At 40.0% G+C, this 20,596-nt stretch overlaps 1 protein-coding gene across 23 annotated transcripts in view; it reads right to left on the bottom strand.

The window, feature by feature from the left end:
• Positions 1-20,596, bottom strand: part of MACF1 (microtubule actin crosslinking factor 1) — a 319,261-nt gene that overhangs the window by 80,139 nt on the left and 218,526 nt on the right. For 20 of the 23 annotated variants that reach the window (XM_057500029.1, XM_057500035.1, XM_057500030.1 and 17 more), the window contains 9 exons: positions 20,050-20,216; positions 18,629-18,785; positions 16,641-16,758; positions 13,510-13,572; positions 12,625-12,866; positions 11,730-11,859; positions 10,826-11,025; positions 7,788-8,283; positions 5,668-7,139 (listed from right to left, as the gene is read on the bottom strand). In XM_057500029.1, the coding sequence (XP_057356012.1) occupies positions 5,668-7,139; positions 7,788-8,283; positions 10,826-11,025; positions 11,730-11,859; positions 12,625-12,866; positions 13,510-13,572; positions 16,641-16,758; positions 18,629-18,785; positions 20,050-20,216 (3,045 nt within the window). The remainder of the gene's footprint in view (positions 1-5,667; positions 7,140-7,787; positions 8,284-10,825; positions 11,026-11,729; positions 11,860-12,624; positions 12,867-13,509; positions 13,573-16,640; positions 16,759-18,628; positions 18,786-20,049; positions 20,217-20,596) is intronic. The other 3 variants (XM_057500031.1, XM_057500043.1, XM_057500047.1) reach the window with 1 other exon arrangement.

Genomic DNA, 20,596 nt, shown 5'->3' with positions numbered 1-20,596 from the left:
ATTTTCTTCCTTTTTATACAAAATCATTTGATGAATCTCAGTCATAAATGCTATGCGCTGACACTATACGTGAAGAAATTCAGTAAACTCAAACAGCTCAGTCCTTCCTTTTGGTTGAGATGAGGATGTATTTGTTGGTTTAAATCTTCTCTTGCTACCAAAATTTCCAGAGATTTTTAAAATAAAATCCACCAACACTTTCTTGACCTTCCATTTGATTTTACTACTTCACTGAGGCATGAGGCATGAGGCATGATGATGTCATGGCTGTAGTCTTGGGATTTTTGCTTGTCATGCTGATACTTAAAATACTAACAGTGATACCTTAAAATTAGGCTAGAAAAAATTTGACGTGAAGCAAACTTAAAGGCCTTAAAGGCCCCTTCACCTTCTCCCCACCCAGTTGCTTCGATGTGGGTGGAGAGGATTATTACAGACCATTGGAATTCTTTGGAGGGGGAGGGGAGTGGTCACATAGTGTTATAAATATCAGCTGCCAAACTGTGAGCTCCTGGGCTGAGAACAACTGACAAACTGTAGTCGACCTTTAAAGGCACAGAACAAGGGAGCTCCATGAAGTACTGCCACATAGGAAGTTCCTCTTCTCTCCAGAAATGCATCATCAACCGAACACCTGCACCAACACTCTTGTGTGATACAAACTGCAGATGCCGGGGACAGTGAGTAGGAGATTTTAAACCAGAGACAGATTAGGACCAGCACAAATAAAGAATCCAGTGCCTGGCCTAAAGGAAGGCTGACTTAGAGGCAGTTATTGCTACTACACAGTCATAATCAGGTTATCAGAAGTCTGTTTGCTACATTAAATATCTAAGTTAATCAACAGCACCTTTCCCAGTTGAATTCTGTTTCCTGGATATAGGAGGCAAGTTTCCTCTAGGGCAGTGGTTCCCAATTGAGGGAGAGTTTGCCTTCTAGGGGACATCTCACAATATCTAAAGACATTTTGGCTGTCATGCTGGTGAGGGGTAGCTCCTGGTGTCTATGGGTAGAGCCCAGGGATGCTGCTAAACACCCTATAGTACCCAGGGCAGTCCCCACAACAAGGAATAATCCAGGTCAACATGTCAAGGGTGCTGAGCCTGAGAAATCCTGTTTCAGGGCATCCTCATTACTTCCATGGACCCTAGTAGTTCCTATTAGAATAGCCTTACTTAAGAAAGGAAAAAAAAACACCCAAAGACAGTGCAGGGGTCAGCACAAGGTGGCGGTGGGGGGCAGGTGCCTACTCAACTCATCTCAGCTGCTGTAGAGCTGGAGACACCTAAACCTCCAGGTGACACACAGGTCATACCAAGTGGGATTTCCTTTCTCTGCAAGGGCAATGGATAGTGCTGATCTCATTTCCTTTATTCTCTAGTAAGCCTAACTGGCAAAAACATGGATGGGCTGATAATGTCTTTGTAATTACTTAAAAGGAAGGCCGTCAGTATCTTTGTGCAAATTGGCAGTCTTTCAGCTCCATGTCAGGCCTGTCCTCCAAGAATTTTCATATATGCTCACAGGGAAGCCTAAGCTTGCTTACCATGAGGCAAAAAAAATCAAATGAAGAGTGCTTTCTTGTTCTGGCTTTACAATAGGATATTGAGGTCTCCAGACAGAAGGTGTAAGTGTAAGCAATCCCCGGACCTGGAATCTGTTCAACCTGAATTAGGACTGAGAACAGTGCTAAGGAAGCCTGCTGCCTCACCAGTGTCCTACCAGCCTGGCCTCAAAGACAAGGATGGGAAAGACTGACTGGCTTTGATGCTATAAATTCACCATTAGGTGAAGTGAACCTTTGTGAGAAACCTATGGATCCTAAAAAGATTTCCATTTTTCCCACTGTTCTTCCTTGTCACTGCGTTGTAGAGTGCCAGGTCTGAAGCCGGGCCTGAATACACAGTAACTACAAGTGCATATGACATGGAGTGTATGAGGCACATCCAGGTTTCCTGACACTGCTCACCAGTGTGATACCAAAACCACCACATACTTCCTGAGAGGCCAGCATGGTTCATGGAGTGCAAGGGAGGGAGGGGTTGGTTTAAGACTCAGAATGACCTCCATTCTTGACTACAAAACCTACACAGGGAATTTCAAAATGAGGACAATCTTGTTATCATCAGATTTAACAGATTTCTTCTCTAAATTTCAGGGTTTCCCCCCTCCCCCTTCCCAGGAAGGTCACACTAGGGGAATTCTTTGGCTTAAGTTTCAGTGAAATAAAGGCCCCTCCTTTCTGTTAGCTTCTGTTATGTACACACAATTCCTTTTCCTCAATAATCAGAGGCTCTTGTTCAGGAAAAAGGAATTTCCTGAAGAGATTAGCCAAAGTCTTCTCTTTCCAGATTTTTGAAAACATGTTCAATATCTAGAAATTTGAGATTTTTGGAATGGCTTCTTCCTTTCTACTTGCAGCAAAGAGCTGAAGCAGGTAAAGCACCTTACTTGGAAGGTTTGAGGTCTTGGCCTGTTTAGAGGAGAAGAAGACTCTCTTCCCATCTGACAGATCCTCACTAGCTGAACCACATTCTACCCATTTATTCAGAAGCAATAGAGGGAAAAGCCTTTCCTAGGGAATAATGATCTACCATTTTTCATGTACATTTGAGAAGGAAATAATTTTTCTCACAGGCTAACTGCCCCTCCATGCATCTATCAGCACTCCTGCACAGCTCCAAGTAAGCCTGGGGTTCTCCACAAGTTTGATTCATTCGTCTATTCTAACCATCAGCAGTGGAGTTAGCTAGGTCAAAGCGGAACCCACGTTTCTGTCTCTCAGATTCAGACCCTCTTCTCTGCAGTAGATTCTTGGCTGAGAGTGTGATCCCCTTAAAAAAAACAGAGCTGAAAACTTAAAGCTAATGCTGTTTGAAATATTAATCTTCATCTTTGTTTTTTTGTCTTGTTAAAAATGATTTGAATCTGAGGGCAGAGTCACACTTCATGAATCTGGTCTGCTGCTGGTGTGAGGGAAGATTAATCTGTTGCTGTATAAGAACCTGGGAACTCAACACTCAAATCATTAAAGTGACTCAGTCCTCAGAACGGGTCCAGAAGGATCTCCCCCTCACTCAGCCTTTAGGGGGCTCTGGAACTGACACACAGAGCTCTCCCCTCTCAATGCTTTCACTTCCCATGAGCTCAGCAGGAGCTGAGCCAGGCCTGTGCTCCTCCCCTCCTGACGAAAGGCCTTTTCTGGGTGGAGGCAAATACCCTTCACAAAGCCTTTGACTTTATAAGGTGGACCTGAGGAACCGGGCTTCTGATTTGCATCCCCAGCTTGGGGAGGATACACACAGGGCGAGTGACTTCCGCCCCTGCCTTCTCTCCGCTTTCTTTTCTTGCCTGTCAACACCAGTCCCTTGCAGATCACCATGCGCTGCAGGTGGCCGGTGATCAGTGTCTGGCCTTAGCCTTCACGTCCATAACACTGATGGTGGGAGGCTTATTCTCAGAATTAGTGAAACGAATCTGCTATAACAAACAACTAAGCAGCTACCAATTTCTGAGCAGTACAAGGCTACATACCAGGATACAAATAAAATACAGCCATGTCCAGTAATTTCTTAAGATCTTCCAGCAACATCAAAATTCAGAAAGTCTCTAAAAACCAAGGACTAAATGAAAAGGAAACAATTACTTGTCCTCAAACCCAAATGCTATATATGCCTGCTTGTAGACTCTTTATATCCCAGCTCATATTTAATGTAATCTTAACAGGCTTGTTTACTTCATTTTTTAGCTTGTTGAAGATTAAAAGGGAGACTGCCAAAGGCACACCCAGTGACAGCAGTGACAAGTAACAGCACTAAGAGATACTACCTGCTGTCAGAGTACTGGAGGAGAAAACCAGACTGCCCCCACTACACATACACACACTGTACTCAGTAAACAATGTAGAGGCCCTAAGCAAGAACCTCAATTCAGAACTTAAACTGCACAGTAATTTAGGAACATTTAATATAAAGCAGCCTCCAATGATCTCTAATACCCTTGATGATATGAATGGGGTAGAGAACAGTAAAATATTTTTAGTAATGTTAACCTGCAAAGAGCAAAACATATATACATGACAGTATTTAGAAAATTAGGCAAATAAAATTTGAAATAATCCCCATATCAACCAGCATCTAGTTTGATAAAACTATTTTGGAGCCTAAAGCGATAAGCTTCAGTTTCCTAAGAAATTTGTTTAGTTGGTTAGACAGTTAATTCTAAGTAACCTGGATCCAAGTAAATTGGATAAATAAAGCAGGCTTGCAGAAGTCTCTGCTTTCGAGGAGCTTACAAGGGAAGAAGAAAGAAAAGTGTGCATGGTAAAGCAAGGAAGGCTGCCTGCCATTGGAATGGAATAGGCATGTGGCAGTTTCCAGGAGGAAAACGTGGGCTCATGGGTTTGAATTTTCTCAATTTGTTCTTTTCCTTACTTGGGTGCCTCGAGAATCCCAAATGCAGTGACTTATGTTGTTCCAAACTGCACAATCTCCAAATACTGCAATGGGGTCCTCAGCCAACACCTCACTTCAGTGCTAAACACCCCCGAAGCTAGAAGGGTCTTTCTGAAACAGCTGCTTTCTGCACTTAGAACCTGTCTACAAATTTGTGACCTTTCTTGGGGTCATGCAGCTGTAACCTGGTATCACCACTTCTCCATTCATGTTTTTAATGGAAAGAATCCTAACAGGCAGGATTCTAGAGAAGAAATTAACTCAGATGGCAGGAATGTTACTGTGTAAGTGGGAATAATTAACACCAGTGATGGAATTAAAGTGCTGAAGTATCCTCCTCTCCAAATCTACCCCATGCAACAAGAAGGGAAGAGCAGCAGAAAGGCCCTCAGCCATGGAGTGAGGCATTTTCAGGCATTTACAACAAAGGAAACTCTTGGGGTCAAAGGCTCACTCAGTGAGAGCTAAGACCCAACACACAGTCTGAGTTCCAAGCCCTTGACCCAGCAAATTTGCACTTTTGAGTCAACTTCTCTCATCTTCCCCTGTTGTTTTAATTTAAACTCACAAAATCTCAGGACTGGATTCTGACTCAGGCAAAGAATTAGAACATTTCTGCAATCAAGGCCGTGCTTCTCAAACTCTGCTACAGAAGGTGAACTTGTACTCTTGGGGAGCCTGCAGTGCAGTCTTAGGCACTCCTTGCTATAAGTGGAGTTTTACTTTAGTGATTCATGGGAATTTTGTATTTTATTTCATAACACAGCAATGACTTTCCCTTGAAATCTGTGAAAAAAATCAATATTTTAGGAATATGAGCCCATGTTTAGCTTACGGCTTTTCATACCTCAATTTAAAAACAGGGACCTGAAAAAACATCCGCTGCTATTAAAGATCAGTTCATTTGAAATTTCAAAAAAAATCGCATGATATTCTTAGAGTAAGAGATAAAGTTTGGACATTTCTTTCTATACCCTTAATTGGTTATATTGAAATAAATTACAATAGAAAAATGTTCAAAACAATTACCCAGGTGCGTTCAAGAGACCGTTTAGCTTCAAACGGTGTGCTTTGATGGTGATGAAAGTGAGACTAATGACACCAGTGACAGAAGCTAAGACGTATACTCAATTGGTTTCCAAGTTACAAGGGAAGAAATACATTTATTAGACAGAAAAGATTAAAAAAAAAAAGAAACAAAGGCAAGACTTACTTTAAAATCTGCTAATTGCTGGTTGATGATATCCACTTCTGTGCCCACGACCCACTGCAGGGTCTCTCCCTCCTCGGCTGCTGTGGTCATGTCACTGAGCACTTTGAGTTTCCCGTAGAAGTCCTCCACGCGGCCCAGCGTCAGCTCCAGCTGCTCCTGACGAGCTTTACTCCTCTCCGTCAGTTTGCCACACTGCTTGTTCAGGGCTTCTAGCTCCCTCTTGAGACCTAACAAGTCCAGAGTCCCCTCTTCCTCCAGCATTTGTCGGCACTCTGCTTCAGAGGCCTCTATGTCTACCCTGAGGGCTTGGATTTTGTTAAGGAACAGCCGTACATCCTCAATTTGGGACTGGAGGCTATCAGTGTCTCTGCCGATAGCACCCATGCCATCTAGCTCATCGTCCAGGTCTGCCAGTTGAGAGAACATCTCTCGGACTCGGCAGTGGAACTGACTAATCCCCTCCAGCTTGTTTTCCATTGTCAAGCAACCACTGTTCAGTCTTTGCTTCACCTCTACGAACTCTTGCTGGGTGACCTCAGCTTGACGTAGAAGTTGGGAAGCATCAGATCCATCGGGGGCATCCGCCACCAGGCCCTGCGTGAAGTTCCTCAGGTAGTCTACCTGGGGCTCCAGGCTCTGCAGCACTTCCTGCTGAGCTCTGAGCTTCTCTAGGTTCTTGTTGCTGCAGGCTTGAGAACCTAGAGCATCAAAGATCTCAAGTTGGTGTTTGGCCCCTTCAACTTTCCTTTCAATATTTTTAAAGCTTTCCTGGAACTCCTTGAGCCTCTGAGTCATTTCTTCAAGTGACCCTGTTTTGGTCTGTAGCTCTTCTGTAATGGAATCCATGTTCTGGTTGATCCCAGCTTTCTCATCCCGGATATCATCCTCGTCTGTTTCTGAAGAATTGATCAGAATGTCAGCAGCACTGTTCAGTACTTCTAGCAGGGAGTGGCGCTTTTCCACCTCACTCAGCATAGCCTTTGATCTCAGCAGACTGGACTCTAGCTGCACTGGATCCAGAGTGACCTGCAGGTCAGACATCTTGGCCTTGCAATCTTCTATCCAGGGCATGAGGTCTTCCACATGCCACTTGTACTTCTGAGCTTTCTGCATACAGTCCTTAAGCCTAGATTGTCTGTCTGCAGTTTTTTTACTAAGCTCTTCCCAATGGCTTTTGAGCTCAACTAATTGGTTTTGTAAAGTCTTTTTCTCTTCTCCAGGAGATACAGAAAGAAGCAGAGATTCTCCTTCAGCCACAATCACCTCATAGGAACCACTGTGTTGGTTAAGGCTTTTCTGAAACTCTTCATTCTCCTGTAGCTGAGACTGCAGCCGCTCCAATTTTGCGGAAATGGGGCAGTTTTTTGCTTGCTGGCTTTGTCTGTCATCCAACCAGGTTCTCAGCTCATCAAACATTTGCTGGAATTGCTGGGTGCTGGCAAGAGCTGCCTGGAGTCTGTTCATACGGTCAGCTGAAATGAGAAAATCAAATTGAAATCAATGGGGTCTGAACATAGCATTAAAATGTTCACTGGAATGTATGGTCTAATCTTAGGAGAAGGAAACTAAGGTTAATTTAAGGCCTACCACAAAGTAGCACATAACTAGGCTCCTTCATTTATCTCATTTAATCCTCACATCAACCTTATAAGATGACCTGAGTAACAGAAGTAAACTTTTACCTCTAAGCTGGTAAAAAGCCATAAATGTTGTTAGAAAGAGGCCATGAATTGATAACAAAAGTTTTCATAAGAAGTCCAGAACATGCTCTAATTTTGTATATATGGCATATGTGTGTTTGTATGCACATGGGTAAGTAGGTGTGCAACTCCACCTATGAGTACATCTACAAGCATGAATCTCTACCTGCAGGCTAAACTTATATGTGTTCTTATTTCTAGGATTAAGCTATGGAAAGTTTCACATATCGCTAGTGTCCAGTCAGTGTGTAATGGCCATTGAAGTGCTCATGGTAGCTGGGCAGAGGGATAGAGAAGTTGGACTATTGTGAATCTACAAGCTGCTTAAGAGCCACCCTATATTCCTGGGACTACCACTAATTGCTCCTCTTTTGGCTTGCTGCAAATAATGGCAGCAGTGTGTTCCTCACCCCAACTCACCTGCAAGGTCTTCTAAACCTTGGAGAGGCAGGGCAACCGTTTCCAAACGCTTCCTCAGCTCATCCTTGAGGTACTGCTCACCAATGAGCACTGAGAGTTCATCACAGAGCGCCTGTGCCTCCCTAATCTTATGGTCTAACTGCTCCACGTCAGATCGAATCTCACTTGTCTCTTCCAATTGCTGCTTCACAGCCTCAGGTTGGGTGCTGATGGCTGACTGGCCACTTAGTCGCTGTCCAACTGCCTTCACCTTCTCTGATAAGTCCTGGAGCAGTTCCTGGTACTGGGTGCTTTTGACAATAGCTAGGTCAATTTGGCTGGAACGGGAATTGAGCTTGTCAGTCAGCTCAATCCACTTCTGATTGATGCTCTGGAGTTCTTTCTGTACTTGGCTGGTGGAGGGAGAGAGATCTCCAGGCCCCGTTAGGATGCCCTGAACAGCCTCATTCAGCTGCTCATGCTGTTGCCTGCGTGCTTCAAATTCCTTCAGCATAAACTGTAATAGAAATGGCACCAACATGTTCAGAGAGAAAAGACAGATCTAAAAAAGTGTCAAAACAAAAACTGCTTTTTGGATTGCACCAAGTAGTGCCAACTCCTTTGGGAAATAAACCAGAAAACTCCACGGACCAGGCTAGTAGGAAAATGCAGTACCACTTGCAACACTTGCTTAATAAAATTTGTTTTATTTGAAAGAATCATTGATTGTGTCTATTTTATTTCTTTTCTTTATTTGTCCTACTCTGTTTCAACATCAGTTTCTAAGGTCGGCCTTGGTTAGGAAACCACACTTTGTTTTCTGGGTTGGTGCTTATCAGCTGTGCCAGGCAAAATCCAGGCCTCTGAACCAGGAGTTTGGAATGCTGGATCCCAGAGCCAGCTATACTACTGACTGGGCTTGCATTTCAACTCTCAACACCTTTGTTTTTCTTAGTTTCTTTCTTGCAATTCCAATGGCATATACAGTCTGTTCGATATGGCACAATTAGATAATGAGCTTTCTTAAAGCAAATAACAGGCCTTTTTATTCTTTTCTATCCACTGCTTCATCATCAAAGAATTTAGGATTACAGGCTCTGGATTCACTCATCAAAGAAGTTAGGATTACAGGCTCTGGGGTCAGACATTCTGGGTTCAAATCCTGATTCCATTAATCACTAGCTGTATAACCTTAGGCACGTTTTTAAAAGTTCTCCAAATCTCAGCTTCCTCATCTATAAAAATGGGGATAGTAAAGCACTTATGCTAGCTGTTGTAAGAATTAAATGAAATTAATTTATGGAAAGTACTCAGCACTTAGACTATACAAAAATAAATAAGATATAACCTCAAGAAATAACAGATATATAAGTAGGGAACAGATATATAAGTATAAGATATATGAACATGGAACTGTGAGAGCAAGGAGAAAGGGGAATTGCAACTGATTTTGCAGGGGGTGACAAAAGAGGGAAAATCAGGAAAGGTTTCACAGATGACACAACAAAGAACACGGAGGACTTCTCCAAGTGAGCGGGGAGCAAGGCTGGTAAAGGCCATTTCAGAGGGAGGGCCTAGGATTAGCAAAGACACACAGCTATTAGGAGCATGATGTGTTCAGGAAAGAACAGATCATCTGTTGTGGGTAGAGATCTGAGTATATGGGGGAAGAGGTGGAAATGAGGCTGGCAAGAAAAACTGGGACCAGACCATGAAAAGCCATACTGAGCAGGCACTTGGACTTTCTTCAAAAGGCAGCCAAAAGCCACTGAAGCATTATATAGTCAGATATGTGAGTTAAGGAGATAATTTCGTAATTGTGTGAAAGATAGACTAGACAAAGAAGACTAGACTATTAGGAGGCTGGTGCAATGGTATAGGCCTGAGATCAAGTCTACCTAGGGCAGTAGTATTTAGAATGGTGAAGAGAAGGATTAAGATATAGTGGCTATCAAAGTATGGCCCATGGGCCCCAGGAAATCCCTATACCTTTTCAGGGTTCCATGAGGTCAAAACTATTTTCATAATAATACTAAGATGATATTTGCTTTTTAAATTCTTATTCTCTCAGACATTCAATGGAGTTTTCCAGAGGGTACATTACACCTGGTATCACCAACAGACGGCATGCAGGAGCAGATATGAAAATCTATATGTGAATGTTCTATGAAACAAGATATTATGAAGAGATTTGTAAAGATGTAAAACAATGCCACTGTAATTTTTTAAGTTTTGGAAAATGTTTTTTTTCATAAAAAATGCCACTTATGTTAATGTTATGATTTAACATTATTATTTTTAAATTAATAAAATTATTCAGTCAGTGTTTTAATATAGCAAATGTCAATAGATAGTGATAAAACAAGCTCTTTGGGGTCCTCAATAATTGCCAAGAGTATAAAAGGATTTTGAGACCATAAAGTTGAAGACCATTGGATTAGAAAAATATTTGTAAGTAGACTATATAGGACCTGATAGTTAATTAGATGTAGGTGCTAAAAGAAAGGGTTCTTTCAAAAACTACTGTTTGGTCTTAGGGAACTTGGTGGATAGTGAGCAGAAAAGAAACAAGTTTGGGGAGTATGTTGAATAAGAAAAGTCTGTAGGCAGGATTTCAGTGGAAATGACATAATTTGACCAACCTAAATTTCTATGACATTAGACACTTAAATCAAATTTTTGAGGTTTCATCAGCAGAAAATCTTTAAGTAAAGCCAGCAGATAAAAGATTCTACATTAAATAATATGAATCACTACCAATGGAGATTAAAAGTAAAATAATAGGAGCCTATGACTTAGAAGTTCCCTATTCTCACATTCACTCATTTTACAGCCCTCTGTTAATGATATTAATAATAAACAGTTATTGACTGTTTACTATTTGATAGGCATCGTGATAAAGCCCTTATGAACATCTCATTTAAGCTGAGGAAATAGTCTGAGAGGTGAAAAGACTTGGTCAAAGTCATAGGAAATCTATTTGCTGAGAGCAGCATTCAAATCCAGGCTCCTGTAACTCTTAATTTCTTTACTCTAAAGCATTAAGCTGCATTGCCCACCTGGACCTGCTGCTTTTGTGCATTCAGCATATTGGGATCAATAGATAGGGGCCCCAGCACCCCCATCATCAATTCCTTCTCCATCAGCCAGGGCCGGAGCTGGGATTCTGCAGTCTGGAAGCAGGCCAAACAACTTGCAGATTCCTCTAGCTGCCTTTGCCGAGCCACAGTCACCTCAGTGGCCCTTTCCCATCGGGAATCTGTGGAGAGGAAATAAAGAATGTATTCCTTCGTTCTTATTAGTAACTGGCCTGGCCCCTAAATTATGTTCCTAACAGACTACAGGAAATGATCCCTGGAGCATTATTTCAAAATTTTTTAAGTTAAAAATAAACTTCATTTAGTTTTAACTAAAGTAACACAGTTTCTGTATCTTGTTTGTAGTGGTGGTTGTATGAAACTACACGTGACAAAAATTGCACAGAACTATATACACATGTACATACAGGAGTGCATACAAAATCTTATACTATACATATATATATTATTTTATAGCCTATTTTTTAACTCTTACTACATTATTAACATTTTCTATGCCAATATGTGTTTTTCATGCCAATAAACATTCACCTACATCATTTATAGGTCAGTATTATGAATTCAGCATAACTTTATCTGATCCCTTCATTGAATAGATCTCCATTTTTCATTTTTATTATTAATGCTTTATCACAGTAGATTGTCAGGATGACATGCCCAAGAAAGCCAAACTTCTGACACTGTGAGCGGAGTCTCTACATTTTTCCCCCCAAATCAGGTTCACTTTCTAACCCTATCTAAGCCACCTGATTACCTATGAAAATTAAGTAAAAATAATGCCTGATTTATCAGATGTGCTGAAATTCTGTATATGCTTTGAAGATAAGCAATCTAGTGAATTTGCAACACCCCTGTGATAACTTACTGAGCTCCTCTTGCATCTTCTTCCAGTTGTCTGCTTCTTGTGAGTTGGGATATGTCATCAGTAACCCAGCCAGGGCTTCCTTTAGTTTTTGGATTTTTGGAGAATTCTGTTCCAATTCAGTCAGGAAGGCCTAGGAGGGAGATCATGCATGCCATGAGATTTCTGGATAGGAGGAAATGAGGAAGGCTGGGCAGCAATTACAGATTCTACTTCTGATTCTATCAATGACTTTTTGTGATTTTAAGATATTTAACCTTTTGCTTCAATTTTTACTTTAAAATGAAAACCTAGATGGTAGTAGGATCTAAGTTTCTTTTATGTATAACACATCAATAGAACCCAATAAGAAGGAATGATTCCCTGTACACTAAGTGTCAGGATAGCATGATGATGATGCCGATGATGGTGACATTTATGTAGCTGGAGGAGATGACAGGCTATGCTCAATTGGAATATAAAAAAATTTTTTATAGGATTTCCTATGTGGTCTAATGTCTGCTGATATTATTCTTAGTCCTACATGTCAATCTTAAGAATGAACTATCATCGCAGCTATTTAGATACCTCTAAGAGTTGGAAAGGTATTTTGATGAGAATGGTTTGGCTTACAACATCAAATAGAAAACAAGATCTTAGTGAACTGATGCTTCTGAGAAGGATTATTCTCCTTATATAAACCTGGTTTTGTTTCTGAATCTGTTTTACAATAGTTTCTAATCTGATAAGCAATCTTCCTCACCAGGCATATTAATCATTTGAAAATCAATCATGCTGCTCATCATGGCCTAGGAAGTTGGCCATGTCTGGCTCTCAAGTCCCTGGGCTCAGGCAGGAATACTTGGTACAACAGTCCCTCCTCTCAGTGTTTGGAGTGTAGCTAACATAAACAAAGTACCTTGTTAGATTCAGCTTGGGCTCTCACTGTTTCTGTCTTGGTTGGAGATGAAGAGGCATCCATGGCTTTCAGGACTTCCTCTTTTGATTCCAGCCACTGCAGCACTGAGCTTGCCTCCTCCTGAACTTCCTGCATTCTGCTGAGGACAGCCTGAAGGCTTTCCTGGCGTTCCCGTAGTACGCCCCCCAGTTTCTCATATTTCAAGTTTACATCTGACATGTCACACTGGATCTCCGTCAGATCTAGTATCATAGAAATAGAAATCAGACCGGAATACCCCTCCAAGCTTCCCCATTGGTTCTGTGCTACTAAATTACTCACCAGGGTTAGCATCTCTCCTATTCTTCTAGTGAACTAGAGATTATCTCCCGGCTAAATCACATTAAAGTTCTTATACAAGAGCAAAAAGTGCTCTCATTAATCTGCTAATTTTGGCATTATTCACCCAGATGTATAAATAAAATGCTAAAATTAACATGGGAACAGCAAAAAGTGAAGTGAGTAATTTAGGGCATTCTTCTGCTCTCTCTTCTCCAAACTACAGAGAAATCAGCTGGCTGGCAGGTTGAGAACTAGACTATACTACCTATAGTCTAGTATAGCTTTTCTATAATCAAAGATTTCCATATCTTTTCTGCCAGGTCCTTCCTTGATCTTACCTAGTGGCCCAGTTTACTTCTTAGCGCCTTCACCTCACTGGTTGCCAAACAGTTTAGTTGATAGCTAGCAAGCAAAGAGGCACCACAGTGGCTTCTCCCCAGATTTTTACCCTCACACTCATCCTGTCAGAAGTTCTTTCCCACGTATGGAAACATACACAGATGCAGACATAAACACTGTCCTAACACACCCAACAAAGAGGCACTGTGGAAAAGGCACTCTCACCTTTGCAGGTGTGGTATCCGTTTACACTGCCTACAGAGCTTCCTACAGAGGGCAGTATGGAACCTGAGCAGAAGGACAAGGAGACAAACAGGGCAAGACAAACGTGTTAGGAATACGAACGGGCACTCAATTTGTTCTTTGGCACTCACTTTAAGCTCAGGTATCAGAAGTTAACACAGCACAACACAAAACAACATACTCATGGAAAAAGACAAACCATTTGGCTGCCAGGCAAGAAAGTGTCACTGGAGGTATTTTAGTTCCTTAGCAGTAATGATTCCTAATCCTTTCTGGAGGAAATCCAAATTCCCTCCTTGTAACTTCAACTTGAATTCTTTGGACCCTGCCCTAATTTTGTGAAGCAAGTATTGGTGTAATGGTTAAGTTTTTAGAATACCTGTGGTATCTGCCACACTTTGCAGTAAGGATCTATAATAAAGCCCAGAAAGTTCAACTTTTACTCCAATGTGCTTCAACATAATAAGAACAAATACTAAGTACAATTAAGGATGTAAAAAGCAGCATTCTTTTAATAAAGACATTAAAACAAGCCCTTCTTATATTAAGAGGAAGACTCCCCATCTTTGCTTTCACAACTTCCTCTCCTTTCTCCCTCACCAGAAAACAGAAATTCCTAGTGCCAATAAATCTGGCTCATAAACATTCCCATAAATTCTGCTTTGGATCTTTGGTTCTATTTTTAGTTACTACAATTTCACCTATATGCTCTCCAAGTTAGATTTCTTGAATGTATTTCTTGTATTTCAGGAAATGTCCCAAGTTAAGTAAAAATAAGATCATGTAATTATAAAGATTATATAGATATATGAAGAATATTCATGATATAATATTACATTAAAAGGACACAATAAAACTTGCACACTGAATTCACTGTGAAAAGTGTCAATGTACAAGATTCTATTAAAAAACAATTTTAAATGTTAGCACATATGAATATTAACATTATTGCATTTTCAATTAAGAAGGGATCAAACAGAAAGATCATATTCCACTGCAGTGTGACTACTGTCAGAAGGAACTGGGATGGTTAATTAGGAGAAGGATGTAGCCAAGGCTGTCACTAGCTCAGTACGTAAGCCTTAACCTATGGACGGAAGTCAGTTATCTTTTCTAGGATATGAAGAGAATACTACTAATCCTGTTAGCTCTCATGGGATTACTGAAGAGAGGTAATGAGGTAATGTATGCAAAAGCACTTTGTGAAACAAAGAGAGCCACACAAATGTAAGGAAATGGGATATTCAAGATTTTTCAGATTTAGAAGAGAACTAAGAGCATTTGGGCCAGTGATTTTCAAAGCGCCTAAGGAGGTGTGTTAGGGACTCCATAAAATGATTATTTAAATTTAATATTCAGAATATATTTCTACCTACTTAGAAATGTCAACAGAACATGCACTTTTAATTACGTTGAACACCACATCTTAACCCACTAGATACAACCAATTTAAGCTGCTATTTGGGGAGAATAAGGTAGCTCCTGAATCTGTATGTGTACATTCAAACTTTTTTTTGAGTGTCACTGATTGGGAAAGATAGCTCTTCACTAGCATGTTATGATTTTCAAACTAACTCATGTCAGCAGAAAAACATTTATAGCACACATGTACTATGTTAAAATGACAAAAAAGGTTTGTCAGATTATAAACAGTTTTTGGCCTCAATACCAGTTTTAGGTGTTCTCTATGTTTAAGAAAAGAATGTGAACCGTCATTAAAATTTTTAGTGAATTAACTTTGAAACAAGAATTTATTATATCACTTTCAAGCTTCTAGTTCAGTTTAATTGAAGAGTATTCTGAAATTGTAAAGTGAACTTTTAAAAACAATTGTTTGCAAATTCTTACCTGTGCAAACCATATTTTCTGGATACAATGCAACAACACAAAGTTGAGAAATAAATCAGATGATGAAGCTGTCATTCAAAAAATGTCTTTTTCCAATTTTTATATCCACTAAGATAATCTCAATATTGTCACTGATGGGCTTGGAATAAATGCTATAAACTCATTTATAACAGAAACTATGCCAAATGCCAACAAAACATAATTTTTATTTATTTTATGTAGTAGAATTCTACATGAGATTTATTTTTAGAAAGATTCTATTGCTTTAAAAAGTTTGAAAAACCACTGATCTAGTCCAGGAGTCAGAAAACTATAGTCCACAGGCCAAATCTGGCCTTCTGCCCTTTTCTGCATATGAAGTTTTATTGGAACACAGCCATACCAATTCCTTTAGGTATTGTCTACAAGTGCTTTTGTGCTACAGAGGCAGAGATATATAGTGTGATAGAGACCATACAGCCCACAAGCCTGAAATATTTACTCTATGGCCCTTGACAGAGAAAGTTTGCTGACTCCTGATGTAGTCACACACCACCAAGTCACTGAACTTAGAGGTTTATGTGTTGGAATATAAGAATCACCAATTCCCTGAAGTGCTGTCATTTCTGGGTAATTCCAAGAGATCTTTAAACTTTAGATACAACAAAGGAGTAGCCATTCTCAGAAGGAAAAAAGAAAGTAAATTTTTCCCTTAATATTTGTGTGACTAACATAGTTTGGTAGTAAAACCTATGAGATCTCAATAACTAGCTAATCACCTTAAGCTTGTAATGGATTTTATCTGAAAGACTTAATTTATAGCAAGAGATTATTCATGTACCTGGGCACAATCTTTGTATCCACTTCTGAGAGGTCAGTCAGTCCCTGGTGTGCCAATATTGACTCCTAAACACCTTGACTCTCCCAAGATACCATGCTTATACCCTGCAGGGCTGACCCCAATTTAAAGGTGATGCACAGCCACCCTAGCCACATGTTCAGCAGAGAGATTCTCAAGATGGAAATCCCATTTTAATCTCTTTATGTTCATTTGATGGCTTTAAGTGGGCCAACTACTCCCTTTACTTTCAGGAAGGAATTTGCAAAAGGGAGCAATGTCCTACAGCAAATGGGAAAACCTATCAGGTTAATGAAGATGCTTCATGAACCCTCCTTTGTTCTCATACTGAACCTTGATTCTGACTTTTATTAAATAAAAGGTCATCACCAAAGGTCAAAGCAAAGAATTAAGATTATTCACCATGTTTTAAAGAGCCTGCACTCACCTGTCTTGGCTTGGGAATCAGGTGCTGTGATCTCCATGATGAGATTTTCTAAAGAAGTGCCTTTGCAGTTGATTTCTTCCACCAAAGTTCCCTTACTTGCCCAGTCATCTAGGAGACCCTGTTTGAAAAACAGAATAGCTATATGTAACATCTAAGGGCTTTCTCCTCATGAGCAGGAACACCTATTTTTCTACCTATACTTCCTAAAGTTTTGATAAGCATTAAGTGATAATCCTCATACATTCAGCCATTTCAGGATCTTGGTTCAGCCAGCCAATGTATGGAGAATAAGATCCTGGAATATTCAAGACCTTCTCATTCATTCATTCACTCATCAAATATTTATTAGGTATTTGCTATATATATGCCAGGCATCATGCCAAACACTGGGGATAGAAAATAGAATTATTTCACAGTTCCTAAAACCAAGAGCTCATATTACCTGTTGCTTTAGAATGTGTTGAATGCTATTACAGAAATATGGATAGTCAGTAAACTCTGAGAGCACAAGAGACAAATCTTAGCTCTGCCCAGATGGAGGAAAGCTTTGAGTTAAGACAAGAGTTTGCCTGGTGGACAAAAGCAACGGCATGTGTATGAAGAATAAGAAGGAAATGGTAACTGGAGGGCAAAATGAAGAGCAAGGCATTGACATGTAGAGAAATAAACAGAATCATAGGCTATACTTTGCATTTTCAAGGGAACTTTATATTAGTTTTTAAGTCAGAGCTCTAACTACTGTAGAAAGTTAGGAAATGCATGGCATTTAGGAAATTAGGAAAAAATGGCATTTGCTCTAAGACAAAAGTACTAGGTCATGATGTCTTTAAGATGTGGATTGTCTGCCACAGAGGTAAAATTCTACTCCTTCCAAAGCACAAACATCCTAGCCTTCAATCCCTTCCTCTACTAAATTTCCCGGATAATCTACTTAACATACTCTTGACTTGAAGCTGCAGAGCAGCAGAGAAAGAGCCATGAACATTTACCAAGCTCATGCTGCCTAACTTCAAACTGAAACTTGTCAATTCACAGCTTGCCAATTCTTTTATTAATAATTCTTCATTCCAAAGAGCCACAGTTCCCAAACTATGCATTGACTCAGAGGGTATTTTAAATTTTGGAGGGAAATGCAGTGACATCTGTTGGACACCAAGTGAACAACTACTATGAAGTTGTTCAGACCTGATCACTTTGCAAGTGAAGTTTTTTGTTTTGGCCTTGAGGTATCATGAAAAGTTTCTTGAAACACTAAGGGCACTGTGAAACAAGAAATTGGGGAACCTCTGCCCTAGAGAATTCCCCAGAGCAAATGCTCCTGGCACTGTACCTTTGAAAGCACAGGAACTCTTCTCTTTACCCTGTTCAAGATAAATCTTGCTTTACTAAGAAAATAAGGATGAATGCAAGAGAATTTCAACAAAAAGAAGAGGTGCAAGCAGAGGCTGAATGACTATGAATCAAAGATAGCATAAGGATTCTATGCAGGGAATGGGAGAAAGGTTGACCCTACCCTTGAAGTATTTCCAGCCATCTGATTCTAATTTTTCCTCTAAGTTGTGGTACTCGTTCTTCTCTCCTAAATTTACTAACCATATATCTGTATATCTGGTCACTTGCTCACATATAATTATCTAATTCTCAAATATACAATGAGAGGGTAAGCTTCTCAAGGACTGGATTTTGAAGATAGTCTTGTCTTTTTATGACCCACCTCAGCAGGAGAGGCATCCAATAGCTAAAACTTTATAGATACTATTCACAGATTATTATTTGGGTTTTGGTTTTTAAATAGGAGATGTTTTGGTGCTTAGTGCTTGGATAGGCACGGCTGAGAATTACATGAAGAGAATGAAGAATTCCTGTTCTGATGTAGGTGGATAACATGGATTTCTCACACCACTTTCCTACCACAGTTGGAGATCAGTCCATTCAAGTTTCCAAACTCCTGTTTAGCCTGATTCCTGAAGAGCCTTTTATTTACCTACCTTCAGGTGTTCGATCTGCTTTTCCAGCTCTTTAGTACTCATGAAAGTCTCTGTAGGTGGAATACTCCCTTCAGCTTCCTTCAACCATTTCTGGAAGGTCATAATCAGCTTCCGGAACTCATCCAATTGCTCTTGGCAAGATGATGCATCTTCCTCTCTGTCAGCAAAGACATCCTGTTACTTCCCAGACCAAGCTTTGCAAAGTGACCTGAACTAAAACTAGGTTCATTATGGGACTCTAGGCATCAGTTTCCTAAAAGGGCCTTTCCTTCCCATAATCCTTTCCACAGCAGCTTTGGCTAAACAACCACATATAATGTAAGAGAGCATCAGGCTAAGAAATGTGTTGCCCTTGTTTGGATATTTCTGGGGAAAAGTCTTCAATCTTACTCTAGGTTAAAGTGAAAGTGAAAAAACTAAAGAGAGCCTGCTATTTAGGTGCTATGATACAATGGAAAGAATACAGACTTTGGATCTCAAATTCATCTCTGCTACTTTTTAGGTATTTCACTCTTTCAAGGCCTAATTCAAATGCCTATTCCTTTAGCAAGGAAAACGCTGAAACTGAGGATCAGAGAAGTTAGGTTAGGTATATTAATGAATAAAATAAATCAGGGAGAAAGGAGAATTAAATTTTGAAATTAAATTTTGGAAATGGCCACATCTATCAGACTTAAAGCCAGAAATCCTGGTTCTTCACACATTTAAAGGTCCTCAGCAAAGAGGAAGAAAAAGCAAGTCTTCTTGGCCTTTGTCCCACTCACCTCCACTAAATAACCTGCTTATAGTGCTGATTTGAGCAACTACCTTCCTCTAGGCACTAAGGCAGTTATCTGCTAAATCAACATTATATTATGGCTAAACCAAGAGAAGAAGTCTTATCAAGCTCTTAAACCATGTTAGGCTTTCCAACAGGGGAATCATGGCTTTTCGACAGTGAACTGATAACTTAAAATCAGGCACCTTTGTCCTATGTTCCCATGTTTGCCTTAAAAGAAAAATCCAGACAGTTCTCCAAAATGGCAACTTAAGTGTGGTCAAAACAGTCAGGGTGCCAATATAACCCTTAATTATGTCTGGAAAGTATCTAATTTTTCTCTTTATTTCATTCAAATCCTGCCACAATCCTACTTGCTGCCCCAAATGTGTTCTGTTTGGTCCAGGTGATCTGATTTTTGATTGTACAAAGAGGAACTAAGCCCTATTACTGGTAAGGAATTCATTGTTAAGTAATAGAAAAACCATTAGGCATCAAGTAGATTGAAAAACTTTGCCCAAATGAGGCACTTCATAATCTCCTATGACTTGGTAGCAGAGTTCTTAATGCCATCTTTTCTGGTGAAAGAGGAAGAGAAAATCCTTTCACTCAACAGCAAGAAAAAATGAGCTCCCAACACCGACTAACACATATGAAAACTCACCTTTCTTTAACTGTCTTCTGTAGCTCTGTGAAGTCCTTTTTGAGATTCTGTATCCTGTCTTGGTGCTGGGATAGGTCCAGGGCAAAGGCACAGGAGCTCAGTTCAGTGACCAGGTGCTCAATAGTATCAAGATTCTCCTGTTGGTCTTCCATTTCCAAATTGAGCTCCTGTCAAGCAAACAAGGAAATGTATTAAATCCTATGATCCTTATAAATAAATATGATCTTAAAAAGATGAAAGATATCTATATTAAATCTGGGGCAAATTCTCCCTAATCTATAGAAAAAGAGGGAATAAGAAAAGAAGCATGTTCACTAGGTCAACTGCTAGATTAAAATAATAAATGTGTAGGATTTCTCCAATCCACTTGGGAGTGGCTAGGAATTGCAAAGGGGTCTTGTCTCATTTAAACAAATATTCACAGATTTGGGAGGCAACATGACAGAATGAAAAGAATGGAGGTTCTGGAGTCAAAAAACCTAAAATTCAATCATGGTTTTGTCACTTATTAGCTTGTGATCTTAAGCTATTAAATTTCTCTAAGCTT

This window comes from Manis pentadactyla, chromosome 4 (genome assembly GCF_030020395.1).
Source record: "Manis pentadactyla isolate mManPen7 chromosome 4, mManPen7.hap1, whole genome shotgun sequence".
Classification (NCBI taxonomy): Eukaryota; Metazoa; Chordata; class Mammalia; order Pholidota; family Manidae; genus Manis; species Manis pentadactyla.
Note: the sequence above shows the minus strand (reverse complement) of the source record. Positions and strands in the feature narration are given on the sequence as shown.